Source organism: Labrus bergylta, chromosome 4 (assembly GCF_963930695.1).
Source record: "Labrus bergylta chromosome 4, fLabBer1.1, whole genome shotgun sequence".
NCBI classification, from domain to species: domain Eukaryota; kingdom Metazoa; phylum Chordata; class Actinopteri; order Labriformes; family Labridae; genus Labrus; species Labrus bergylta.
In genome coordinates, this window is record NC_089198.1 from 29,187,102 (window position 1) to 29,213,212 (window position 26,111).

The 26,111-nt window shown below is 38.5% G+C and overlaps 1 protein-coding gene across 1 annotated transcript in view; it reads left to right on the plus strand.

Annotated features, from left to right (window-relative positions):
• Positions 1 to 25,666, plus strand: part of LOC109979212 (dynein axonemal heavy chain 8) — a 32,778-nt gene extending 7,112 nt beyond the window's left edge. The window contains exons 20-89 of the mRNA XM_065954438.1: positions 100 to 203; positions 276 to 360; positions 495 to 618; positions 1,498 to 1,664; positions 1,750 to 1,876; positions 2,858 to 3,093; positions 3,492 to 3,596; positions 3,724 to 3,837; positions 3,931 to 3,993; positions 4,259 to 4,359; positions 4,458 to 4,595; positions 4,801 to 5,041; positions 5,150 to 5,349; positions 5,626 to 5,779; positions 6,483 to 6,646; positions 7,015 to 7,117; positions 7,415 to 7,519; positions 7,796 to 7,957; positions 8,444 to 8,668; positions 8,786 to 8,958; positions 9,059 to 9,237; positions 9,316 to 9,503; positions 9,592 to 9,678; positions 9,772 to 9,879; positions 9,961 to 10,095; positions 10,601 to 10,762; positions 10,853 to 11,099; positions 11,310 to 11,551; positions 11,658 to 11,798; positions 11,893 to 12,124; positions 12,340 to 12,482; positions 12,585 to 12,719; positions 12,802 to 12,924; positions 13,039 to 13,252; positions 13,341 to 13,450; positions 13,538 to 13,701; positions 13,782 to 13,968; positions 14,059 to 14,181; positions 14,269 to 14,399; positions 14,934 to 15,087; positions 15,198 to 15,362; positions 15,510 to 15,736; positions 15,864 to 15,982; positions 16,073 to 16,176; positions 16,356 to 16,532; positions 16,653 to 16,820; positions 16,982 to 17,197; positions 17,481 to 17,618; positions 17,711 to 17,838; positions 18,066 to 18,237; positions 18,341 to 18,496; positions 18,585 to 18,740; positions 18,825 to 19,007; positions 19,297 to 19,402; positions 19,494 to 19,746; positions 20,032 to 20,222; positions 20,314 to 20,435; positions 20,520 to 20,635; positions 22,182 to 22,384; positions 22,480 to 22,553; positions 22,660 to 22,812; positions 22,958 to 23,113; positions 23,473 to 23,589; positions 23,685 to 23,786; positions 23,888 to 24,048; positions 24,158 to 24,314; positions 24,395 to 24,547; positions 24,669 to 24,858; positions 25,112 to 25,233; positions 25,379 to 25,666. Coding sequence (XP_065810510.1) covers positions 100 to 203; positions 276 to 360; positions 495 to 618; positions 1,498 to 1,664; positions 1,750 to 1,876; positions 2,858 to 3,093; positions 3,492 to 3,596; positions 3,724 to 3,837; positions 3,931 to 3,993; positions 4,259 to 4,359; positions 4,458 to 4,595; positions 4,801 to 5,041; positions 5,150 to 5,349; positions 5,626 to 5,779; positions 6,483 to 6,646; positions 7,015 to 7,117; positions 7,415 to 7,519; positions 7,796 to 7,957; positions 8,444 to 8,668; positions 8,786 to 8,958; positions 9,059 to 9,237; positions 9,316 to 9,503; positions 9,592 to 9,678; positions 9,772 to 9,879; positions 9,961 to 10,095; positions 10,601 to 10,762; positions 10,853 to 11,099; positions 11,310 to 11,551; positions 11,658 to 11,798; positions 11,893 to 12,124; positions 12,340 to 12,482; positions 12,585 to 12,719; positions 12,802 to 12,924; positions 13,039 to 13,252; positions 13,341 to 13,450; positions 13,538 to 13,701; positions 13,782 to 13,968; positions 14,059 to 14,181; positions 14,269 to 14,399; positions 14,934 to 15,087; positions 15,198 to 15,362; positions 15,510 to 15,736; positions 15,864 to 15,982; positions 16,073 to 16,176; positions 16,356 to 16,532; positions 16,653 to 16,820; positions 16,982 to 17,197; positions 17,481 to 17,618; positions 17,711 to 17,838; positions 18,066 to 18,237; positions 18,341 to 18,496; positions 18,585 to 18,740; positions 18,825 to 19,007; positions 19,297 to 19,402; positions 19,494 to 19,746; positions 20,032 to 20,222; positions 20,314 to 20,435; positions 20,520 to 20,635; positions 22,182 to 22,384; positions 22,480 to 22,553; positions 22,660 to 22,812; positions 22,958 to 23,113; positions 23,473 to 23,589; positions 23,685 to 23,786; positions 23,888 to 24,048; positions 24,158 to 24,314; positions 24,395 to 24,547; positions 24,669 to 24,858; positions 25,112 to 25,233; positions 25,379 to 25,666 — 10,869 coding nt within the window. The remainder of the gene's footprint in view (positions 1 to 99; positions 204 to 275; positions 361 to 494; positions 619 to 1,497; positions 1,665 to 1,749; positions 1,877 to 2,857; positions 3,094 to 3,491; positions 3,597 to 3,723; positions 3,838 to 3,930; positions 3,994 to 4,258; positions 4,360 to 4,457; positions 4,596 to 4,800; positions 5,042 to 5,149; positions 5,350 to 5,625; positions 5,780 to 6,482; positions 6,647 to 7,014; positions 7,118 to 7,414; positions 7,520 to 7,795; positions 7,958 to 8,443; positions 8,669 to 8,785; positions 8,959 to 9,058; positions 9,238 to 9,315; positions 9,504 to 9,591; positions 9,679 to 9,771; positions 9,880 to 9,960; positions 10,096 to 10,600; positions 10,763 to 10,852; positions 11,100 to 11,309; positions 11,552 to 11,657; positions 11,799 to 11,892; positions 12,125 to 12,339; positions 12,483 to 12,584; positions 12,720 to 12,801; positions 12,925 to 13,038; positions 13,253 to 13,340; positions 13,451 to 13,537; positions 13,702 to 13,781; positions 13,969 to 14,058; positions 14,182 to 14,268; positions 14,400 to 14,933; positions 15,088 to 15,197; positions 15,363 to 15,509; positions 15,737 to 15,863; positions 15,983 to 16,072; positions 16,177 to 16,355; positions 16,533 to 16,652; positions 16,821 to 16,981; positions 17,198 to 17,480; positions 17,619 to 17,710; positions 17,839 to 18,065; positions 18,238 to 18,340; positions 18,497 to 18,584; positions 18,741 to 18,824; positions 19,008 to 19,296; positions 19,403 to 19,493; positions 19,747 to 20,031; positions 20,223 to 20,313; positions 20,436 to 20,519; positions 20,636 to 22,181; positions 22,385 to 22,479; positions 22,554 to 22,659; positions 22,813 to 22,957; positions 23,114 to 23,472; positions 23,590 to 23,684; positions 23,787 to 23,887; positions 24,049 to 24,157; positions 24,315 to 24,394; positions 24,548 to 24,668; positions 24,859 to 25,111; positions 25,234 to 25,378) is intronic.
• The last annotated feature ends 445 nt before the right edge of the window (positions 25,667 to 26,111 follow it).

The window sequence follows — 26,111 nt, forward strand, 5'->3', positions numbered from 1 at the left end:
ATTTGAAAAGGTGTTTTTGTTTTCCGATTCCATTGTATTGCTCTCATGCACAGTTTGCAAACAACCGTGTTAATGCCTGAAAAACAATCTTTGTTGCAGGAGTTTAAAACGCTTTATGAATACTTCTCTTCAAGAGTATTAGATGCACTGGTCAGTACTACCAAGTTATCCCTTGACACCTTGAGTAGGAGATTATTCCACAAGTAAGTCTGTGTTTGTTGGTCAGTATGTAAAATGATGATGATATCTAGGCTAAACAGTATGCTCTGTTACAGGGCAAATACTCACAAGGAGTCCAATTCTGTGTCTGAGATGGCCCCACTAATAAAATCTAAAGTGCAACTGGTTTTAGCTAACGTGGTGAGTTCATACTAACCATTTGCACATTAAACAGCTCTTTCCAGTTCCCATGAAGGGTTATAGATAAAGTTAAACTCTTAGCCAATCAATCCAGAATACATCTTTTTTCTTCATTATAAAATTGTTGTCTTTAGGTGATGGTTCCTACTGTTGATGAGCTCCAACAGGGCATAAATCAACTCATTGAGTTGGTGTTGGAAGTAAGCAAAGGTGTTGTGTGGCAGTGGGAATACACTGATGATTCCACCAAGAAAACAGGTAAGCCATTTTTAGCATGCAAACCCTAAACGAAAAGTTCAAGAATACAATTTTAAAAAAACAATTATGAAATATGTGCTTGAGGGGGTTCTGTGGTGGGGCTCATCTTTTCTTAGTCGTAGAGGGGATCCAGGGAACAAAAGTTGGAAACCACGGGGTTAAATTGTAACCAGGGTTTTTGAATAAAGATTGTATCTCTGCACCTTGATGTTGTTCAGAATCGGGTGTCGATCCGGGATAACCCGAATGATGGTTCCCAAATGTACCTTATATAGGAAACCTGGGCTTGCCAGCACTAAGCACTTTGGATGCATTTTAAACAATTATCCACATCATGTAAACTCAAGCAGAGACATTCCCTTTACTCTTGGAATATGTAGCTTGGTGGAGATATAGTCCCATTCACTCACAAAACTATCGTTACTACAGTTTAAATGCATTACTATTGGCTGTCATCTGACGACGATTCAGCTTTTTATTAATTTTACTTATCTTCATGCAAGTCTAAAAATCGGTTTGTTATGTCTCAACTCAATTCTTGTTTCCTAAGTCTCTAGGCAGCCTAAAAACAAAGAGCAGCACCCTGAAAAGAAAGTCTTGGCTCAATAGATAGAGTAGGCAATTAGGAGAGAGAGTAGGGAATGACATACGGGAAAGGCCCCGCTTGGAGGACTATTGCCTCCGAAGATGGAGCGCAACCTAACTGCTAGGCTATCTGCGCCCACATATCCAGTGTATTGTAAAATCTTTTGACATGAATAAAATTTATCAAAGTTGAACAGCACTATAATTAGCAATTTTCAGCAAGTGTGTACAGAATTGGTTATATAAATATTTGATTAAGAGTGTTTTTTGTTTGTGATGCTGTATTACACGAAGAAAAAGAAAACTTCCATCAAGAAGTTGTGGGAAACATGGACATCGAAAAGGTCGTGGACAGTCTGAAATCCAAGCTAACCGCCCCGAAAAAACAAGAGACTGATGTTCTGAAGCAGTTCAGTCCTTTTAGAGCGATCTGGGATGAGGACCGAAACCTCAAAATCAAGGTTGTCCTGCACAAGTAACCTGTCATTGTTTAAACTCCTACTCCATGCATAATATTAACATCCCTATTTTCTTAACATTTTGAAGGAATTCATGGACAGCAATCCGTCTTTGACCCAGATCCAATCTGAAATCCAGCACTACGACTCAATTGAAAAAGAAATTGAAGATATCAAGCCCATCAAAGTTTTGGGGTGTACTGAATTGTCAACAGGTAAGCGAACTGCAGTGTATTCTAGATAGCAGCCAGTTAATTCACTACCACTCTTCTACATTTTTATTGTGTACCTGCTTCTTGGTCAAATTCCACTAAGGAAGGTAGAAAGCTAGTCAAGAGTGCTACAGCAACCAGTCAGAGGATGGAGCTAAAGCTTTAGTTTAGCCACTTCTACAGTTGGAGGCACTAGTGTAAGACTATAGTCACACAGCAGTGCTCAGATGTAAATGCTTACTGTCTTTGATGACATTGTTGGCATGAAATAACGTTCACCAGCACAGTGAGCTAACATGCTAACATTTGCTATGAACTACATTACATATGGCACAGTTAAAGTACTGGACAGGTGAAATTGTTACCTGATGATTGCAGGATAAGAAAAGGTCAATCTAACATGAACATTCATACAATTATAAAGACGTTTTACTATAAAGAAATGTATCTCATGGTGGCGTTACAGAAGGAACCTCAACCCAAGTTATTCAATCTCTATTCAGAGAACCACAAAACACATTTTTCAATCCTTATTCAGAATCCATCAAGTTCTTTATTATATCTGTCTGTGCGGACCCAAATGGTGGATTGACTATCATCACCATCTCTGCCACATGTGGAGCAAATGTCTACCAACAAGAATGCTTAGGAAACATTTGATTGAATAGGAAATGTTCAAGTTTTTATTTATGTATATTTTAAATAGTGATTGTAATGGAAGAAAAAAAAAATAGGATTCTAATTTTTTGTTGTAAATCCTATGCAGTAACCCTGATTGTTTATTCTATAACTGTGAGTTTGTGGTATAAATAGTGCCCTTTAATTTCCCAAAATGTACTGTATTTATTTTGTCTCCCGCTTTGGCTATTTTATCATTTTAGTCAAAACAGTAACATAATATTTTCTTTCTACTTCATGTCCTCACTTTTAGGTTTAATGTGATTTGAAAACTTCCTCACTGTAAGTTGTGTCTGTTGTATGTAGAACCATTGAAGAAGTCTTTGACAGCTGAGACCAAAGCTTGGAAGAAACTGTTGTGTAAATACCTGAAGGAGAAGTACAAGAAGAAAATGCTGGACACTAGAATACATATGAAAAAATACCTCAAACAACTCTTGCATCCTGTGACTAATCTGGAAGATGTGCGCCGTGCCTATGCAGCCTTGTCGGAGCTTCGGGATTCTGAAATACAAACATATATGACATTGATTTCCATTGAAGTATGAGTCACACCATCAAATGCATTCAGTTATACAGCTTTAGTCTATTGAACCCCAGCAATAGTTATTCTAATCTTCAGGCTTTGTTAGGGATACGAATTATTCCATGATATCTTACTGTTCTCAGAGATCATACTCAATGAAACGCTGGCTTTGTAGCTCTGTGGTGTGTTTAACAGCTAAAGATATCTCAGACCGTATACAGAGGTTGTTATTTCCATTAGATTGTAGGTCTTTATGCTCTGTCAAAAGTGTCATTACTGTTTCAGAAATGTTTTTCATCGTCATTTGTAGTTGTTGATAATTAGTAAAACATTATTTTTTATTCATAATTTAGCTCTATAGATGAATGAAATCAGCTGTTCATATCCAACATGTGATCATACTATTTATCACAGGAAGCCTTTGAAATTTTAATTAAATATGAACCAGAGATGACCAAAACGGATGTGGAGGGCGTGTCCAACCTGAGAAATTTCTTCAACGAGCTTTCAGCTAAAGCTGTTAGTATTAATATTATATTTATTGTTGTTGTTATTTTTGCTGTTTTATTACTTCTAATAGTCTTGCTATTATAATTTATAAATGCTGTCCTTTAACCTCACTGTTCTTGGTTCCTGGCTTTCTCAGAGATCATTGCGAGATGAACTTGTCCGTACACAGCCCAAGTTCAAACAAAACCTTCTGGACTCTGTTGGTGATTTCCAAAATGATGTTAGCAATTATATTGAGCAGTATGATTTAGTAAGTACTTCGTTTTTTTTACTCTCACCATATGTTTATCTTGCTGAAACTATTAACAAGTTCTTATGCAGTCCTTCTTTTTCTTTTTTTTAGGAAGGCCCCATGGCTGATGGAATAGCTCCCCAAGAAGCCAGCCGCAGGCTTCAAAGCTTTAAGGTAACATTTAAATGAACTTAAAGGTCATTTTATATTAGTTATTGCTGAATTATGAAAATGTGACATTTCAGTTTGAGGTTAACAATAACCTTAATTAAAGAAAAAAATCTGTATCCATAGAGGAAGTCCTCGTTCCATGAATAAATAAACTTCTAAAAATTATTTTGAAATATAATTTTTTGCAAATGAAAATAGAAAATATATTTTAAAAATGGTTAGATTCTATTTTGTATTTAACACAGACCCTTTTTAAAAATTCCTTCAGGCACATTTTGAAGATCTGTGGAAGAATTTCAGCATCTATAACTCTGGAGAGCAGCTTCTTGGTTTGCCAGTAACAGAGTACGACTGTCTAGACAAGAAAAAGTGAGTTAGCACCAGATTCGACCCTACATTACTAGAACTGTGACTGTTGTCTCAATTCTACATTAATATATTGTTTCGTTTTTTTTTGATTACATCAGAAAAGAGCTTGACCTACTACAGAAACTCTATGGCCTGTATGATGCGGTGATGGGCAATATTGGTGGGTACTACAGCATTCTGTGGGTAAATGTGGATATTGAGAAGATCAACACAGAACTTTTGGAATTTCAAAACAGGTAATCCAGGTATTTTTATGACAATTCTCCTTACACGAAGGTTTGAAATGATTGTTTTGTTTTTTCCTATATCTTGTGAAAAAATGTTAGCACTGTAATTATTTTAAAAGGTGGAGGTTTTTGAATGTGGGAAGTGTTAGAAAACAAAAAAGAAATGTTTGTATTTTGTTCTTACATGTGCATCATATAACACATTTTATTCTAGATGTCGAAAGCTACCTAAAGGTCTGAAGAGCTGGCAAGCCTTCCTTGACCTGAAGACCACCATTGATGACTTTAGTGAGTCATGCCCTCTGCTTGAGATGATGGCGAGCAAATCTATGACGAGGAGACACTGGGACCGGATCACCGACCTGACTGGGCACCATTTTGAGGTGGAGTCCAAGAACTTTACGTTGCAGAACATCATGGAAGCACCTCTGTTGAAGTACAAGGACGACATTGAGGTCTGTTGGCTGTTAGAAACTTTATTCATCCTGCCACATTCTTTTGCTTGTGCTCTGTAATTAATTTTACCCTCCCAAGCTAACCTTTTATATATATTTGCCCTGAAGGACATCTGCATAACAGCTGTGAAGGAGAAGGATATCGAGGCAAAGTTAACACAAGTGAAAGAAGTGTGGTCTGGCCAGATCCTGAGTTTAAATACATTTAAGGATAGAGGAGAACTGTTGCTGAAAGGTGCAGAGACAGCAGAGATCTTCACCATCCTGGAGGATAGTCTGATGGTGCTGGGGTCACTGCTCAGCAACAGGTACGAAAGCGCAAACACTAACATGTAGCGGTACATTTATTTTTAACACCTTGTCCAAAACATTGAGCGCTACTTAAGACCAAGTAACAAAATGGATTGGGGGCATAAAAATAAAGACTGATACTTGAATTGGGTTGTTTTAACAAATATCTTAGAAAGAAAAAAACAATGATCCAGATCATTTATGCTCCATTTATTCAATGCATCCTCAGAAATGATTTCCACACAATGTATGTCTTCAGGATATTACTGTATATCCTTCTCTACCCCTTACAGGTACAGTGCCTACTACAAAGCAGAGATCCAGGATTGGGTGTGCAAACTTTCAACATCATCTGATGTCATTGAACAGTGGATTATTGTGCAAAACCTTTGGCTCTATTTGGAGGCTGTGTTTGTTGGGGGTGACATCGCCAAAGACCTTCCACAGGTATGGCTAAGTAAGAAATAATGTATAGTGAGTTGGTTATCGTGGAATGGAACACTGACAAGGTGAGCAGGACCCTGATGTGAAGCAGAGGGGCCTGTTCTCCTGCAATTACAACCTGTTCACTTTACATTATCCTGCCTGAATACACAACTTCTTGTGAAGGAAATCAATCATTTGAAACAAAATATTGATTTGGAAATGATTTTATTGATTTAAAAGTGTTTTCTTCTTCACCTTAACTAAACACATATGTTGTAATCTACAGTTAGAGGTACATCCATATCACTGGTTAAATCACTAACTGATCCTTACTAAAATTAGCTCAACTTCAGACTGACAAATAAGAAGCTTTCAACTCATGCTTGTGTGAGACAAAGTGAACTCTGCATTAATCAGCACAGTACCTGACTGAGTTTTTCTGAGCCGTCACAGTTAGTCTGAGGACATTTTCTTTGCCATACAGTCCTCCAGAGTCTGTGATAAGAGCCGTGTCTCTAGCAACCTAGTCTGCTTTTCTTAGTAACGGTTTGTTCTTCTTAACAGCCTGCTATTAAGGGATAACAGATTGTTGCTATGTGTAGTTGGACAATCAGAATCAAGCATTTCACACAGTCATGTAATAATGCACTGTTTCTACTTTCAACAAAATTATAATGTTGAACTGTACTATAGTAAAATACCAAAATACTTTTTCTCATTATAGGAAGCCAAGCGTTTTCAAAACATTGACAAGTCCTGGATCACAGTCATGCAGCGAGCCCAGAAAGTCCATAATGTGGTGGAGTGTTGTTCGGGTGACCCAATCATGGGACAGCTGCTGCCAGATCTCCAGAAACAGCTGGAGTTTTGTCAAAAATCTCTTTCAGGGTAAAGCTTTGTCAACAGCTTGGTTTTTGATTTTATTTATAATGATAGTAAGATACACTAGTTGGGCTAAAAACCTTTATCTAAACTCTTCAAGTAGTTTTATCTTGTGATGTTGTCTAACTTGTATAACCAAGGACAACCCTCCTATAAATTGATGGTTTCCCTTTTTTTTTATAAACATAAATGTATGAAAAATGTGAGCAACATGTAAGTGTTGGTGTACTATGACAGCCGCAATGAAAAACAATGACCAATCAGCATTTTATTTAAATGTTTTCAATTTGACTTTCATCACCAAAATCATTTGTATTTATGTGTTTTTTATTGGATGATTTTCTCACTGAAAATGATGTAATATCACTCAATAGGTACCTTGAGAAAAAGAGGCTCCTGTTCCCACGGTTCTTCTTTGTGTCTGATCCATCCCTCTTGGAAATACTTGGACAAGCCAGTGATTCTCACACAATCCAGGTGAGGGCACCCATGGGAACCGTAAAAAAAACGACTTTTAAAAGTGTGACTCAAGAAATGTTCTTACCTATTGGTAACCTGTAACATATACAGTTTATGTGTAGGTGTGAAGTGGATAACACAAAGTCTGGCAACATACGGTAATCATTTAAAATGTGGGGACAAACATGTCCAAAGAATAAAAATAAGAATGTGACCCTGATTACATATACTCTTATTATTACTACTTACTATATACTACTTATTTGTTAGAATTTTTTTTACCAATTATTAATTTTAGACATGCTTTATTTTCAGTCACATCTACTTGGAGTGTTTGACAATGTCAATGAAGTGGAGTTTCATGCAACAGAGTATGACAAGATCCTGTCTGTCCTTTCACAAGAGGGAGAGAAGTTACCGGTATGTAAATGTAATGGCATTTGCAGAGTTAAACTATGCTGTAATCCTGCATGTGCAATATAGAAATGAAATGTGTTTCTTTTAATATGAGGCAATTTGTTGCAGCTGGTCTATAACTAGCTGATTTATTTACATTGTACATTTTTGGGTAGTTGAGTCCACACCATGCATCATATTGCATTTAAATTATGCAATATTTATCACCCGTACTTTGCTGCTTTCATATTCTGATGACAAGTATACAATGATTAAGTAAATGTGTATGTGTGGTTTCAGCTGGACAGTCCTGTAATAGCACAGGGACCAGTGGAGCTTTGGATTGGGGAGCTGTTGTTACAGCAACAGGCTTCTTTACACACTGTGATCAAAGCTTCAGATCTAGAAATCAACGATGAAGACTTTGACCTCCTCTTTTTTCTTGACACATTCCAAGCTCAGGTCAGAAGTAACTTGTGCAGTACTCATAAAATGTTTAATAACTTGACAGTAGTCATGTTTTCTTGGCACTACAATGACTTTAATTGAAATTAGGAAAACACACAACATGTACAGGGTTCACTTGATTAGATTACATTGTTTTTTATACATTGCCTTAGTACAACTCAGACCCAAGTGCAACAACCTGTTCAACCTGTGACCACAGCTCTGTGCAGATTCTTACAGGGAGAAAGAGGTTTTAAACACTCATCACTTGTTTGACCAGAACATGATTAAGCCTTTCCTCAAACTGCTACACACTGAACAATTGATGCTTTTGTCAAACCATCAAGTTATATGGCCTCATGCCTCAAACCAAAGCTAAACAAAAGGCCCTCTTGCTGCTTTCCTAAGTAACTGGGACAGCCAAACAGTTGCTGACAGATTCATTTTATGTGATTTACCGGTACCTTTTTAGTTTATCTTTTAGCACTTACTTTTTTTCAGGTTGGCTTGTTGGGGATCCAAATGCTTTGGACCAGAGATGCAGAGGAGGCACTACAGAATGCTGAAGATGCCAAGGAGATCATGCCTTACACCAAAAAGAAGTTCCTAAATCTACTCACAACCCTAATTAAACAAACGACCCATGATCTGAGCAAGTTTGACCGGGTCAAATATGAGACACTTGTCACAATCCATGTGCACCAAAGTGATATATTTAATGACCTAGTAGGTTTCTTTAAATAAATCTCTCTTCTGTTATGGATCGTTATACTTAGCATATTGGCTAGTTATTGTAATTTTAGTAACATATATTCATATATACATTTGCTTGTTTGTTCTCAGGTAAAAAAGCGTGTAAAATCTATCGGTGACTTTGAATGGCTGAAGCAGAGCCGATTTTACTTCAAGTACGACCTGGATAAGGTCCTTGTGTCTATAACTAATGTCGACTTCATGTATCAAAACGAGTTCTTAGGCTGCACTGACCGTCTGGTCATCACCCCCCTGACTGACAGGCAAGAGATGGGAAATTTTAATTTGTGTTTTAAAATACATTAAATACATTTTTATACAATGTAGGTGGCCTCTTTGAATCACTGTCTTTTTAATCAACAGATGTTATATCACACTGTCCCAGGCTCTGGGCATGAGCATGGGTGGAGCCCCTGCAGGGCCAGCTGGCACTGGGAAAACAGAAACCACTAAAGACATGGGTCGCTGCCTCGGCAAGTATGTGGTTGTGTTCAACTGCTCTGACCAGATGGACTTTAGAGGACTGGGAAGAATCTACAAAGGTACCCCAGACAATTAAATAACTCCTGTAGCATTGTGTTGTAGAGTGTTGGTTGTCTCATGATCTATTCTTTACTCAGGTCTTGCACAGTCAGGGTCTTGGGGCTGCTTTGATGAGTTCAACAGAATCGACCTGCCAGTGCTTTCAGTAGCTGCTCAGCAGATCTACATTGTTCTGATGGCACGCAAGAAACACAAAAGCACTTTCATCTTTACTGATGGAGACTGTGTGAATCTGAATCCAGAGTTTGGCCTGTTTATTACCATGGTAGGATACATGAATGCAAAGGAATCTTTAATCCACAAAAATAAACGTTGAATATTCAGAAGCTAATACATCACAATCCCATGTCTAGAACCCTGGATATGCTGGTCGTCAGGAACTTCCTGAGAATTTAAAAGTGCAGTTCAGAACCGTGTCTATGATGGTACCAGACAGGCAGGTGGGTCAAGTCTACCTTTGGATGCATAATTGCATAACATTTCCTTAAGCTCCAGTCTTACCAAACAGCTTTATTCACTGCTGTGTTTTGCAGATCATCATGAGAGTAAAACTGGCCAGTTGTGGATTCAATGACAATGTCATTTTAGCCCAGAAGTTCTTTGTCCTTTATAAACTGTGTGAAGAACAGCTTACAAAACAGGTGAGAAACTTGTGCCCACACATTATTCATATTTTGAAATGACTTAAAGCCTACTCACATACAACTTATTTTCTATTTCAGGTCCACTATGATTTCGGCTTAAGGAACATCCTCTCTGTGTTGAGAACACTGGGGGCCAGTAAGAGAGCACGGCCTGATGACTCAGAGTCCAGCACTGTCATGAGAGTGCTGCGTGACATGAATCTTTCTAAACTGGTATGACAGGAACTCACTGTGACCACCTAATAATGGTTTTACAGGGAACAAATCCCATGGTTCTGATCAGATCATGGATTTTGATCCCAGATCAGATCGGCTTTTTGGATCCACCAAACAGAAAAATACATTTATAATAGAAATTCTATTCTTCAGCTTGACTTGACTAAAACGGAGCATTTTAATATCATCAATACAGCTTCACTAACGTGAAGCTATACTAAGTGTTGTCATATGCAGCCACCAGCTGTTACCGGCATGATAACAGACAGAGTTAGTTCGAACAGAGAAAAGATAAAGCGCTGTTTGAAATATTCAAACTTTTTTACACAGTGCAAAAGTTAGCAAAAGATGTTTTAAAGACTGTGAATGCAATTAGCTGAGTGGTTAGTGCACCCCATGTACGGAGGCTATAGTCTTCCAGGCAGAATAGTATGATAAACATTAAGAGGGATTTCACTGTGTCTGAAGATACTGTGTATCTAAATCATTCTTTATGTTTCAGGTTGATGAGGATGAGCCACTCTTCAAAAGTTTGATCAATGACCTGTTTCCTGGTATCCAGCTGGATGGTAGCACATATGTTGAACTTCAAGCTGCTGTTGACAATCAAGTTAAGCTTGCCGGCCTTGTCAACCACCCACCATGGAACCTCAAGCTGGTTCAGGTAAAACCCTTTCGTAATTATACTCTCTTCTGTTCAATATCTCTGTTTCGTTTGAAAAATGTGTTATGGCTGTCTTACTGTCATTGTCAGCTTTATGAGACTTCACGAGTACGCCATGGCCTGATGACTTTGGGCCCGAGTGGAGCGGGGAAGACAACGGTCATCAACACTCTGATGAAAGCTATGTCTGAGTGCGTGAGCCCACATAGGGAGATGCGCATGAACCCCAAAGCAATCACTGCACCACAGATGTTTGGTCGTCTTGACGCAGCCACCAACGATTGGACGGATGGGATCTTCTCCACTCTTTGGAGGAGGACACTTAAAGCAAAGAAAGGTTTGTAAAATAGATTGAGAAATATTGAAACTAAAACTTAACTAATATTAAAAATCTCCTTTTCCTGAAAATGTCTTAAAATGTAACAACCAAGAGACATTAATATGCTATATATTATGAATCACTTAAAAGGACAATGACACATTTTGCAGTTATTGGATAGTAATTACACTAAATCTTTCACTCTTTTATGACTGGTGACATTTTCAGGGGAGTTCATATGGATTGTACTGGATGGCCCGGTGGACGCCATATGGATTGAAAACCTCAACTCTGTGTTGGATGATAACAAAACACTGACCCTGGCTAACGGTGACCGCATAACTATGTCTCCATCCTGCAAGCTGGTGTTTGAGGTGCACAACATGGATAATGCTTCTCCTGCTACTGTGTCCCGTGTGGGTATGGTCTTCATGAGCTCCTCAGCTCTCAGCTGGCGACCCATTCTTCAGGTTCAGTTGTTCTGTTAAATCAGCAATTTAAAGAAAGTATGAAGATAAGAATGAATGTTTGTTTTACTGTGAAGTGCTTAACATGAATATCAATTTAATGCCGTAGGGATGGGCTAACAAGCGCAGTGCTGAAGAGGCAGAAAGCATAGTAAGTCTATATATGAAGATCTTTGAGGATGCTTACTTACACATGAAGCGGAACCTTAAACCAAAAATGGATCTCTTGGAGTGCAACTATATAATGCAGGTATGTTTTGTGAAAACTAATAAAGACAAACAATGATTAGATGATATCTTGTTGTATAATAAGAGTGAATTATTTGAGTACTTTCCCCCCTCAGTCTGTGAATTTGCTGGAGGGCCTGCTCCCAACTAAGGACAAAGGGGGTTTGACTGGTAGCAAACACCTTGAACGCCTTTTTGTCTTTTGCCTGATGTGGAGCCTGGGAGCCCTGTTGGAGTTAGAGGATAGGGACAAACTGGAGGCTTACATCCGAGCTCATGAAAACAAAATTGATGTGCCTCAAACACAGCCAGGAGAGACTATGTTTGAGTACATGGTCAACCGAAACGGTACAGACGTTTTATACTTAAAAACCCCTCCTTTTCCCTTTTTAAGTAATTGTTTTATGTCTGGTTAATGTGTGTGTGTGTGTGTGTGTGTGTGTGTGTGTGTGTGTGTGTGTGTGTGTGTGTGTGTGTGTGTGTGTGTGTGTGTGTGTGTGTGTGTGTGTGTGTGTGTGTGTGTGTGTGTGTGTGTGTATATATATATATGGCCTCTGTTTTAGGTGAATGGTGTCATTGGAATAACCTGGTGGGGGAGTATGCCTATCCAACTGACCATGTGCCCGACTACACCTCCATTCTTGTGCCAAATGTGGATAACACAAGGACCTCTTTCCTGCTGGAGACTATAGCCAAACAACGCAAGGTGAACATTATGTATCTTTTAAAGTACAACAGTAGTTTTCATCTTTACTTTCGTGGGTTGAAGGTATTCTGTGAATGATGAAAACTGTGTGTGTGTTTATAGGCTGTACTGCTTATTGGTGAACAAGGAACAGCCAAGACAGTAATGATAAAAGGCTACACCAAGAAATATGACCTTGAGACAGACCTGTTCAAATCCCTGAACTTCTCCTCTGCAACAGAACCCATTATGTTTCAGGTAGTCTATTTATTATGATCTGCATCCGTGACTTTTCAGGGTTCAGAACTTTTGAGTGGAAATCCTTTTATTCCCTTTACAGAGAACAGTGGAAAGCTACATTGAGAAAAGAATTGGCAGCACATATGGACCTCCAGGAGGACGCAGGATGACGATATTTGTAGATGACATAAACATGCCTATTGTCAACGAATGGGGAGATCAGGTGTTTATACAGGAGGTTTTCATACATAATGAATATATGTGTGTGAGTGTGTGCCTTGCGCGTGTAGAGAGAGTGGATATTTCATGTTACTGCTATATGGGACTGTCCAATCAGATCACCAATGAGATTGTACGGCAGATGATGGAAATGACTGGAATGTACAATCTGGACAAGCCCGGAGACTTCATCACTGTAGAAGATGTACAGGTACTTGCTGCCATGATTCACCCAGGTGGTGGGAGAAATGACATCCCACAAAGGCTGAAAAGACAGTTTACAGTCTTCAACTGCACTCTGCCGTCCAACACATCCATCGATAAGATATTTGGTAGCTATCTCTAAAGTAAATGATCATTTTTCTGCTTACCTTTTTTGGTATAAAAACACTTCATGCTTTGTGCTCTCTCTGTCTGCAGGTGTAATTGGCTGCGGATATTTCCATTCCTGCAGGGATTTTCCCCCTGATATATCAGATATGATAAAATGTCTTGTGTCTACTGGGAGGATTTTATGGCAGCGGACAAAGGTTATTATTAAATATTATGTGAAATTGTTTATAGATACAGATTTGACTGATCAAGACTTGACCTGTCGTGATAATTGTACATTAAAGGTGAAAATGCTCCCCACACCATGCAAGTTCCATTACATCTTCAATTTGAGAGACTTGTCCAGGATCTGGCAAGGAATGTTAAACATTAAGGCCAGTGAGTGTAGAGATACCTCTACTCTCTTGGCTCTTTTCAAGTGTGAAAGTACAAGGGTGATTGCTGACAGGTACTGTGCTTGGTTACTATAATTTATCTTTTAAGCATATAAAAATATTGCAACAAGGCTCACAGTTTTTTTTTCTTAAGGTTCATTTGCACTGAGGACAGAGAGTGGTTTGAGAAGGCCATTACTAGTGTGTTCCAAGAGCATGTTGACACCAGTCAAGAGGTGCACCCAGAGCCATACTTTGTTGACTTCCTACAAGATGCTCCTGAGCCCACTGGAGAAGAAGAAGATGATGCCTGTTTTGATGCCCCCAAAATTTATGAAATTGTATGAAGTTGTTGTTAGGTTATTGGAAGATATTTGTATTGATGCTGCAAAATCTGTCAGCATCATCTCATAAAATCATCACTCTCCTAGGTGCCAAGTTTTGAGTTCTTATTGGAGAAGCTAGTGATGTATCAGGCCCAGCACAATGAAGTTGTTAGAGGCTCCAGCCTGGATCTGGTTTTCTTTAAGGATGCCATGACTCATCTCGTCAAGGTAAATCTAAAAGCCAATCCAACTGAAACCCATCCTCTAAAGTAAGCTAAAGATGTTCTGATGTATTTGAGATTTCCCTGCCTATAGATCTCACGAGTCATTCGAACTGATAACGGTAATGCCCTGCTCGTGGGGGTGGGAGGATCAGGAAAACAAAGCTTGACTCGCTTGGCATCGTACATAGCTGGATACAACATTTTCCAGATAACACTGACCAGGTAAAAACTGGAATACTTTTTTTTTTTTAAAGAAAAATGCCCCCAGTATCAACCAACTTGAGGTAAAAGGCCATGCAGTAAAGTGATCGTGAGAAAAATGTTAAAAAAAACCCAACCCATCTGCAGTTTGTAAAATGGATGTGTATATTTTTACCTAGCATTTAATTGTAAGATAAAAAATAGACTGAGCGTTCCTTTTTTTTCATCTAGATAAATAACAATACTATTAAATGATATTACCACTTTAATTCCACTAATGTAACAGCCTATTGACATATCATCCAATCCCCTTTGACTTCACTGTTCAGAATAAATAGTAAGATTTGATTCTGTGAGAACCTGATGTTAATTTTGACTGGATCCCTTTGTCACCATTAATGCTGTGATCAAATTGTTTTGGATATTTAAGTTATAATTAATCTTATATTTCATATTCTTATATACTTATACATACATTGCTGGTTTGTTAAAAAAGCAATGAAAGAGGTACTCCATGAATGCTTGGTTTTCAACACTGCTTTGTTTTCTCTTTAGAACATACAACATAACTAATTTCATGGATGACCTAAAGGTTTTGTACAAGACAGCTGGGGCCGATGGAATAGGAGTCACCTTCATCTTTACAGATAATGAAATAAAAGATGAGGCCTTCCTGGAATATCTCAACAATGTTCTTTCTTCTGGAGAGGTGGGGACATCAATTGACTTCAAGAGTAAACATTTGATGTCTTTGATGCAACATTCTTAAAAAGCTAGCTGAGTTTTCTTTAAGACTATATGTCAATGAACTGTGTGCAGGTCTCAAACCTGTTTGCCAAAGATGAGATACAAGAGATCACCCAGAACCTGATCTCTGTGATGAAAAAGGAGTTTCCTCGTATTCCACCTACTTTTGACAATCTTTATGACTACTTCATATCCAGATCCAGGAAGAACTTGCATGTAGTTCTTTGCTTCTCACCAGTAGGTTTAAACTTTGTTTATTAATTTGCCAAAACAATCACTACAAGGTTATTTGTGTGCTCTAAATATCATTCAGTGTTAGTTGGGTTTCATTCATGCCTGTAAGAGATCATGCTCTCTCGGATGACATTCTTCTCTTTTTGACAGGTGGGGCAGAAGTTTCGATCTAGATCCCTGAAGTTTCCAGGTTTAATTTCTGGGTGCACAATGGACTGGTTCACTCCTTGGCCAAGTGAGGCCCTCGTGGCTGTATCAAACAATTTCTTGTCAGATTTTCCAATGGTGTGTTCTGCTGATGTGAAAGTTTCTGTTGTGACGACCATGGGGGCATATCATGAAAAAGTATCTGATGCCTGTGAAAGCTACTTTGAAAGGTATACCATACAAATCTGGCCAAGGCTCACTCTGTCACATTGTAAATGCTCGATTCTTATATTTCCTACATTTTTTTCCCCCTGACTTTTCTTAAATGACATTAATGTGCAATGTTTTATTCTACAGGTTCCGAAGAAGAACTCATGTCACCCCAAAGTCCTACCTCTCTTTTGTAAATGGTTACAAAACACTCTACTCTGATAAGCACAACTTTATTAACACACTAGCAGAGCGCATGAAAGTTGGTAAGCAAATTATCAGTAAGGCTAACATAAACAGTAAGTATTATATATTGTATGTAATATGTGGACAACTTCTCAATTACTGATTTCCAGGGTTGTCCAAACTTATGGAGGCAAGTGAGTCTGTGGCTCAACTATCCAAAGATCTTGAAGTCAAGGAAAAAGAACTGGCTATTGCATCTGCCAAAGCTGACAAGGTAAAAATAAATACAGACTGCCGCTGCTCATGCATAGATAATTGATGGATGGATAAATGAAGGGGTAGCTGTAATTGTTTTTTTTTTTTTAATTAATTTTCTCAAATTATAATTTACAAAAGTGTGTAAAATGTGATTCATTGTGTTTATTTTGGAAAATACTTGTTTCCTTCTCAAAGGTGGTGGCAGAGGTGACAGTGATTGCTGAAGCAGCTACTATAGTAAAGAATGAAGTCCAGATTGTGAAGGATAAAGCCCAGAAAATTGTGGATGGAATTGAGAAAGAAAAAGCTTTTGCAGCGGAAAAACTGGAGGCTGCAAAGCCAGCTTTAGAGGAGGCTGAATCTGCTCTTAATGTGAGATTTGTGTCACTTCTTTTTCAACAACATATTTGCACCATGCATAGCAAACTACCCGATGTTCTGCTATATATACTGAACATAAATGATCATTTCTATTTACTGGACATTTTGCAGACTATCAAGCCTGCTGACATTTCCACTGTGAAAAAATTGGCCAAACCTCCACATCTGATCATGAGAATTATGGATTGCTGCCTGCTTTTATTTCAAAGGAAGATGGACACTGTCACTATGGATCCAGAACGACCTTGTGTTAAGCCTTCATGGGGAGATGCACAGAAGGTAAAAAAGGTTTTGGATATCCCTCCAGATACTCACAACCGTCCCATTCTAAGAGTACCAGTATTTGTATTCTGTAGAGTTGATGACAATTTTTAGCATTCTGAAGTAATGGCTAATGAAGATGTGGCTCTCATGTGTTAACTCTCATTTTTTCTCTTAAGCTTTTTGGTTCTGCCGGTTTCTTGCTGTCCCTCCAGCAATTCCCAAAAGATAAAATTAACGAGGAAATAGTAGAACTGCTGAATCCTTATTTTGGAATGGAAGATTACACGATGGAAAACGCCAAGAAAGTGTGTGGTAACGTGGCTGGTTTGCTGCAATGGACCAAGGCCATGGCCACATTCTTTGGGATCAATAAAGAAGTTCTACCACTTATGGTAAAGTCAATCTTTGGCTTTGATGCTTATATTTTGTGCAATACATATAGCATAGTTGAATATTAGATTAAATATTATAGACTTAAAGCCTATTTTTGAAGTAAAATTAATGATTACGGTATTCCTTTTGATCACAATCCATTTTTTAAATTTATATGCATTATAAAATGTGACTGCACTGCAGACCAAACTCTATGAAAATAATTAAAATACTGCTTAAATTGTGCTGCCTGCTGTACCTGTTGTGGTTTTGTGATCTTTGGTGTCACTTGTATGTGCACAGGCTAACCTGGCCATTCAGGAAAGTCGGTCAAAAGTGGCAAGTAATGAGCTTGCCAAGGCAGAGGCCCTGCTGGATGAAAAGCAAGCTGAGTTTGACAAAGTAAAGGCCAAATGTGATGCTGCCATGAAGGAGAAACAAGTGGGTTTAAATATGAAAACTTTTTTATTTAAAACAAGCTTCTTTTAATCTAAAAATGTAATTTTGTACCGTGTAAAATGCCATGTTTACAGGACTTGCTTGACGATGCTCAAATGTGTAAAAACAAAATGCAAGCTGCATCTGCACTTATTGATGGACTTAGTGGAGAAAAGGTTCGCTGGACAGAGCAAAGCAAAGAGTTTAAGTCACAGATCAACAGGTGGGTTTTAAGAAATATGTTCAAAGAGAAGCATAAAACATGGGGCATATTTACAGTTATTATTATTATTACCACTACAACTATGACATGACTGTGCTGCAAGTAATACTATTCATAACAATAGTCATAATTACAACAATAATGGGGCTCTCTGTTATGGTGGACATTTGCTTGTTTTTGATCGTGTACCGTAAGTGTCCATAAGTTTATTCTGGCTTTCATTGCAGACTTGTTGGTGATGTTCTCCAGCTCACTGGCTTCCTATCTTACTGTGGGCCATTCAACCAGAACTTCCGCGACATGTTATTAAAGGACATTTGGAAGGCGGAGCTTGTTAAACATAAAATCCCTTTTACAGGAGACCTCAACCTCATTTCAGCCCTAGTAGATCCTCCCACTGTAAGAACAACACTAACATGGTTCAAATTTAACCTCACTGCTTGCTGCTCAGAAGTTATTATTGAGATAATCCAATATACATATACTCATGTTCATGTTTAAGGTAAGTGAGTGGAACCTTCAAGGACTCCCAGGAGATGACTTGTCTGTACAGAACGGCATCATTGTCACAAAAGCAACAAGATACCCCCTCCTCATCGATCCCCAGACTCAGGGAAAAGCTTGGATTAAGGAGAAAGAAAAGGCTAATGCATTCCAAGTACATAGTGAAATGCATCATAGATTTTCCACTATTTATTTATATAAATCAAACATGTAATTGGAGATATCTGTAATTTATCTTTCAGGTGACATCACTCAACCACAAGTTCTTTCGCTCTCATTTGGAAGACTGTCTTTCTATGGGACGCCCACTTCTTATTGAAAATGTTGCTGAAGAGCTGGACCCCGCCCTTGACAATGTCCTTGAGAAAAACTTTATTAAATCTGGGACCAGTTTTAAGGTAGTCTGCTGTAATACCGACTCAATTAAAAATAAACTGCTTTAAAAATGCCCTTTATGAAATTCTTGGATTTTTCTTTCCTAGGTTAAAGTTGGGGACAAAGAAGTTAATGTGATGGATGGCTTCCAGCTCTATATAACCACCAAACTGCCTAATCCTGCGTACTCTCCAGAAGTCAGTGCCAAGACATCAATTATTGATTTCACTGTAAACATGAAGGGCCTGGAGAACCAGCTACTTAATCGTGTCATCCTTAAAGAGAAACATGTACGTATGTTTGAATGTTTTTTTTACAACCCCCCCCCCCCCACACACATACACACACACACACACACTGATTCTTTCAATAGCAGTCAATAATTTTGCACAAGAGAAGTTAAACTGGCACACTTAAAGCCCGTGACCTTGTTGTGTTCAGTTGTGTTCAACATTATGACCAACTGTGTTCTGATATATTAGCCTTTTTAGTTTTTAGACACTAAAATGTGTTGTGCCTTTAGCAGCATGTGAACTTTTGTTTCGCACTATATCCTGTTTATTTCAAATCATCTGACAGGAACTAGAGGCAGAAAGATTGAATCTCATTGAGGATGTAACTGCAAATAAGAGAAAGATGCAGGAGTTGGAAGACAACTTGCTGTACAAACTTAGCAGCACAAAAGGTACACCAGTTCCTTGAATGGATTGTTTCCAGTTCCCTCGCAGCTGTATACTTGTAATAATAAGTAAGTGTGTCTGTTTATTTGATATAAGGTTCCTTGGTTGATGACGACTCCATGATCAGCATTCTAAGTGTAACCAAGCAAACCGCTGCTGAAGTTAGTGCCAAGCTTGAGATTGCAGCAGAAGCAGAGTTAAAGATCAATATTGCTCAAGCTGAATATCGTCCTGTTGCCTCTCGAGGCAGCATCCTTTACTTCCTGATCACAGAAATGAGCCTGGTCAATGTCATGTACCAGACCTCTCTGGGTCAGTTCCTGAAAATGTTTGACATCTCACTAGAAAGGTACAGTACCACATACATGGTTTCAGAAAAATGTTTGAATAACCTTTGGGTTTTTTTTAGGATGAAGTATTAGGTTATAACAGCTGTTGTACTAGAGACATCACATTTCTTACAGATGCTGTTATATATACCATGGTGTATGAATGTTGAAGAAAATTCAATGGTAGATGTAACCTCACTATATATAGCTATCTTACTTTCCTTTTTTATATCGGTACACCTTGTTGCACACTCTTTGTCTCAGTCTCCTCTCTGTTGTCTCTTCTCATGAGTTTGCTTTTGCAGGTCTGAGAAGTCCATTAAAACCAAGAAGCGGATTGCAAACATCATTGAATATCTGACCTTTGAAGTGTTCAGATACACCTTGAGAGGACTATACGAAAACCACAAGTTCATCTTCACGCTCTTGCTTGCCCTAAAGATTGACTTACAGAATAACAAAATAGAGCATAACAAATTTCAGATTCTTATGAAAGGTAAGATAAACAGCGCTGCCTAAAAATGTAATGCACCTTTCTGTTGTGGCATCTTTTCAAAATATGAAAACTTCTTTGAATATACCAACAGGTGGCGCAGCGCTTGACCTGAAGACCTGTCCCTCCAAGCCATTCAGCTGGATTCTGGATATGGTATGGTTAAATTTGGTGGAACTCAGCAAATTGCCAGAGTTCATAAACGTCATAAACCAGGTGAGCATAAATTCCAAGGATCAAAAATCACAATCATCCTGAAAAGTGTGCAGAAAAAGTTTTTGCTAATTAGAGACTTTTCAGGTTTCTCAAAATGGGAAAGCATGGAAAGCATGGGTTAATCTGGATGCTCCAGAGGAAGGCGTCATCCCCGATGGATACAACTCTCTAGATGTGTTTGAAAAACTTTTGCTTATAAGGTTGGTCCTGCTGCAAGTCACATGTTATTGTTTATATATTGACTCGGGTTGGGACAACTATGCACATGCTGGCCGCAAATATTTAGTGAAAGAAATAAAGCACTCTAGACAGATTTCTCTGCGAGTTTGACGCATGTCAGTACTTAATGACTTTGTGCAGTGTTGCTTTACACTTGAATGAGGGTTACATGAACAGAATTTAATTGGCCAAAGACAAATTTGATTGTGGAATTAGAGTAGAAGAAGACAGCGGAGTAAAGCGGAACAGTGGTGAAAGAGAGATGTGCTTGCTCTTTGATGAGAGAAAAGGTGGAGGGTGAACCCGTGCAAACATAGAGAGTTGTACTCAGCTGTGATGAGTGGCATTTATCGGACACGGGAGTCCTACATGACAGTCACGTCACATTATATTGATAATGAGATGGGAATACTTTGCTACATGCTACAAGTGGTGGTTCTGAAAGAGACCCACCCTGGTGCTCAAATGTCAAGAGTTTTTAAGGCTACAGAGGAATGAAAGCAGAATAGAAACAACTCATTGTTCTGCCGAGTTGTTTTGCTTTGTCGAAAAAATGCACATGTAGCACTAAAGGATGGCAGAAGCTATCAATGTTCCCCATCATATAATGCTTCCAGTATAGAATCACTTCATCATACACCACTGCATAGTCCATTTGCACTGTAAGAAAAGGGGAAGTATCCTTTCATAATTTATTACCAAACTTTTAAGGTTTTCAGGGAAATGTTATTAAATTATAGGTGAATGAATGTATTGGCATAATGACATGCACACAGGATTGTGGCTTTGCACATGCACATACCTGTGAAGAGCTGCTTAGTAACACATCTCAATGGGAAGCACTTTTCGATGTATTTGATGGATTTACAGGTTTACAGGTTTACAAACTATGTAGCTGGTTATGTCTGTCAAATACTAAAATTTGTATTTAATTGATCTTTTTTAAAGAACTTTGTTTGTTTTTACACAAATATGTGTATACAGATCTATAGTTAATTTATAGACTCAAAATATTAGCACTGTTCCATGTCAGTTTTTGTCAAATTCTGTGAAACTGATTTTTGTGGGCCATGTATCGCGTATCATAGAATAGAATAGAATAGAATAGAATAAGCTTTATTGGCCATGTATGCTTACACACGGAATTTGTCTTCAGTAACTGTGCTCTCAATGTACAAAGTTAAACATTAAACATAATATAAGCAAAAAAAAAACGACTAATATATACAAGGCTAAATAAGACAATAGTGCAGTGGTGAGTAGTGCAAAAAAAGGCTGAGATGAACATGATAATAAATATGTAGTTATGTAACAGATGGTTAATATGAGGTAGAGTTTTTACAGTGTTTACACATGCAGTGTGCATAGATTGGTGAGAGGATAATATTTCAGTATATACATGATTAAGTTATTGAAAAATAAAAATAGTTATAATAGTTATAATAGTTACAATAGTCTTACCATAATGTGAGCTTCCTTGCAATGCCCACCCTTAATACTGACAATGATACAATATTTTCTCTTCAGGTCTTGGTGCCCTGATCGTACTTTGGCTCAGGCCACAAAATATGTAGGATACTCCTTGGGATTGAGGTTTGCTGAGCCGGTGCTCTTGAACCTTCACAGCACATGGGAGGAGAGTGATCCTCGCACTCCTCTGATTTGCTTCCTTTCTATGGGCTCAGATCCAACTGAACAAATTGAAGCACTTGCTAAGAAACTTGTGCTTGGTGAGCTTCACTGTCCAATTAAACATTTATAATCTACTCATGAACAATCATTCATGTGCTGTTTTCTTGAGCTTACTACATGGTTTGTCTTATAGAATGCAGAGCTATATCCATGGGGCAAGGGCAAGAGGTGCATGCAAGGAAACTGGTTCAGACGTCCATGACAGAGGTGTGTGTATTTAATTTAATGTAGTTTCATGTTGAGGAAATGAGTACTTCCAATGATGGTTGATCTTGGCGCCTTGTGAATGCTCTCTGTATCGGATAATGTCTAGGGAGGCTGGGTCCTTCTGCAAAATTGTCACCTGGGTTTGGAGTTTATGGATGAGTTGCTAGACACCATCACAACTACAGAATCAATGCACAATGCTTTTAGGGTGTGGATCACCACAGAACCACACGATCGATTCTCCATCACGCTCCTACAGGTAATTTTATGTAACATGATTTTAATTATCACTAAGTGTATACCACCATTTCCTGTCGTAAGTTTTACAAATACTCTTACTTACGGTACTGACATTCTGTAAACGTTTAAGCTGGAACAATTGTCTTTGATCTCTTTACCTGTAGTCTTCTATCAAGTTTACCAACGATCCACCCCAGGGAATTCGGGCTGGCCTTAAACGAACGTTTGCAGCAATATCACAGAACCAATTGGAAGTCAGTAACCTCCCTATGTGGAAGCCTTTGCTGTACAGTGTGGCTTTCCTCCACACTGCTGTGCAGGTATTGTCTATTTTTAATTCACTGATGAGGTCAAATAGTGTTTTAGTGAAGCCTATGAAGATGTACAAACAAGGGAATTGTGGGCAAGATGAATATTTAAACCAACTAAAAATGCTATTCACCATTGCACACATTAAAACAAACAACATGAATATTAGACTTTCTGGGAAGCTATATGACATACATTGAGTTGAAAGGGCGTACATTTTAGTCACATCAAATGTTGTCTACTTTTGGTTACTTGTATATTAAGTGGTCTAAAAAATGTGTTTATGTACTTCTTCAGTCAGTGATGCTTAAAAAGGGCAAAGAGTGCAGCAATACCTTATTTAAATAACATGATCCTTTTTTTTTTTTAGGAGCGACGTAAATTTGGACCATTGGGTTGGAACATCCCATATGAGTTCAACTCTGCTGACTTCACCGCAAGTGTTGAATTTGTTGAGAGACATTTGGATGATTGCGGCCCAAGAAAGGTGGTTATCAGCAAAAGCAGTTCAATTATTCAGCTAAGGGACTTGTTATTCTTAGTCTATTCCTCACTTTTTGTTTTGCTGTTCTTTCCTCTCAGGATGTGTCATGGGTCACTGTGCGATACATGCTAGCCGAGGTGCAATATGGAGGAAGGGTTACAGATGACTATGACAAACGGCTGCTCAAGTGTTTTGCACGCGTAAGGCTCTGATGTTTGTGTTCATTTATGTATTATATCTCTTTGATCAATAGCTGTTTTTAATATGTACCAAACTTGAAAGTGCTTGTTCTTTATTGCAGGTGTGGTTCAGTAAAAAGATGTTTGACAATCTGTTTTGCTTCTACACTGGCTATAAAATTCCAGTGTGCAAAACAGTAGAGAAGTACATGGAATACATTGAGAGCCTGCCCACTGCTGATTCCCCTCAAGCATTGGGGCTGCATCCTAATGCGGATATCACGTGAGGAGATGTTATCCTAAAACTACCAATCAACAAGATTATCTACTTGAACTGTGTCGAATGTGTTTCATGTTATTATTATTACTGTGCTGTTTTCAACATCAAATAGGTATCAGACAAACACATCTGCTGAAGTGCTAGAAACAGTCACAAATATCCAGCCAAAGGAAAGTGGAGGTGGATCAGGAGCGACTCGTGAGTCAATTGTTTACGACTTGGCTGAAGACATGTTGGAGAAACTGCCCCCTAATTATGTGCCACATGAGGTCAGTTTGTTAATTAATAAGGGTATTATGCACCTATACTTGGAACAAATGATCTAACCTTGTAACTTTTATGGGTTTAGGTCAAAGCCAGACTGGAGAAGATGGGAGCGCTGAACTCAATGAACATCTTCTTACGTCAGGAGGTGGATAGAATGCAAAGAATCATCAGTCTGCTGCGCACTAGTTTGACTGACCTGAAGCTGGCCATTGATGGAACTATTATAATGAGCGAGGTGAGATTATTTCTTCATTCTGTAACTCACTCTAAAACTCTAACCCTTTACTGTTTATTAAACATGATCCTCATGAGAGTTTCACATGCTATGAAATGAATAATCTGTATTTTATCTCTAGAACCTCCGTGATGCCCTTGACAATATTTTTGATGCTCGTGTGCCAAACTTGTGGAGGAAAATCTCCTGGGAATCATCTACACTGGGCTTTTGGTACACTGAGCTTATTGAGAGAAACAAACAGTTCAACTGTTGGGTGTTTAAAGGAAGGCCAAAAACATTCTGGATGACAGGATTCTTCAACCCTCAAGGTGAGAGAGAGCTTTTTCAAGAGCAGTGACACCCCTGAACAGAAAAGACACTGGACTGATTGTATGTGTACTCATATAATTTATAGTATGAGGTCTAAGACCAAAAAAAAGAATAAATGAATCCTGAGAGATTCAACCTGATTGATTAAGCCATGTTGTTTGTTGGTGGTAAAATGTACTGAAAGAAACCCCCTGAAACTGCGTCTGCTGTTAAATTGACAAAGGTTATATGTACGGGGAATTTTTTTTACAGGTTTTCTTACCGCTATGAGACAAGAAGTAACAAGGGCAAACAAAGGCTGGGCTCTGGACACAGTCACCTTGACCAACAATGTACTAAAGCAAGCAAAGGAGGAGATCACAGCCTCACCCACAGTAAGTAGAAAGGCATGAAAATAATAGCATAATGCCCACTAATTATGGCCAGTGCAACAAATAGTCTAATTTTTATACAACAAAAAAAATATATCTATTTAAAGAACAGTGCTTTTCTCTGCCACTGACTGCTTTTCTTCAACAGGAGGGAGTTTATGTGTACGGTCTGTACCTGGATGGTGCTGGCTGGGACAGGAAGAACACCACACTGATTGAGTCCTCACCCAAAGTGCTTTTCACACCTTTGCCTGTCATCCACATGTTTGCTGTTAACTCCACTGCCCCACCGGATCCCAAGCTTTATGTCTGCCCTATCTACAAGAAACCAAGGCGCACAGACCTGAATTACATCACAGCAGTAGTGTTGCCTACAGTCCAGTCACCAGACCACTGGATCATGCGCGGGGTTGCCTTGCTTTGTGATGTCAAATAAAATATTGATGCCTGTCCATAATAATATGTCATATTGCTTAAAAAGTCTCAGAAGGTATACTTCAAAAGTGTCTGCAATCAGTATATTGACAAAGTTAGGACTTTCCCCGTCTTAAAACCAATAAGCAATCATCTAACAACATGCTTTTCAGAATGATGGCCAACTTTTCTGAAATTCTAATGTAGCAAACGGCTAGTGTTAATCGACTTCTTTCTCCGTGCCCTGCATTGTTTACATTTTATTGTTTTGGGTCATTATATCCTCGGAGGAGCACCTTGTCATCTTTCTCTGGTATGTGTGTTTAACAACTCTTAAAAGGTTTTTGTTTCTTGCCACTGTAACTGATGAAATGATGCTTAGTTAGTTAGTTAGTGGTCATGATGGATTACTGTTTGGTCTTTCTAGATAATTATATAATGACGAGTAAGGTCTTTTACCTGCTTTT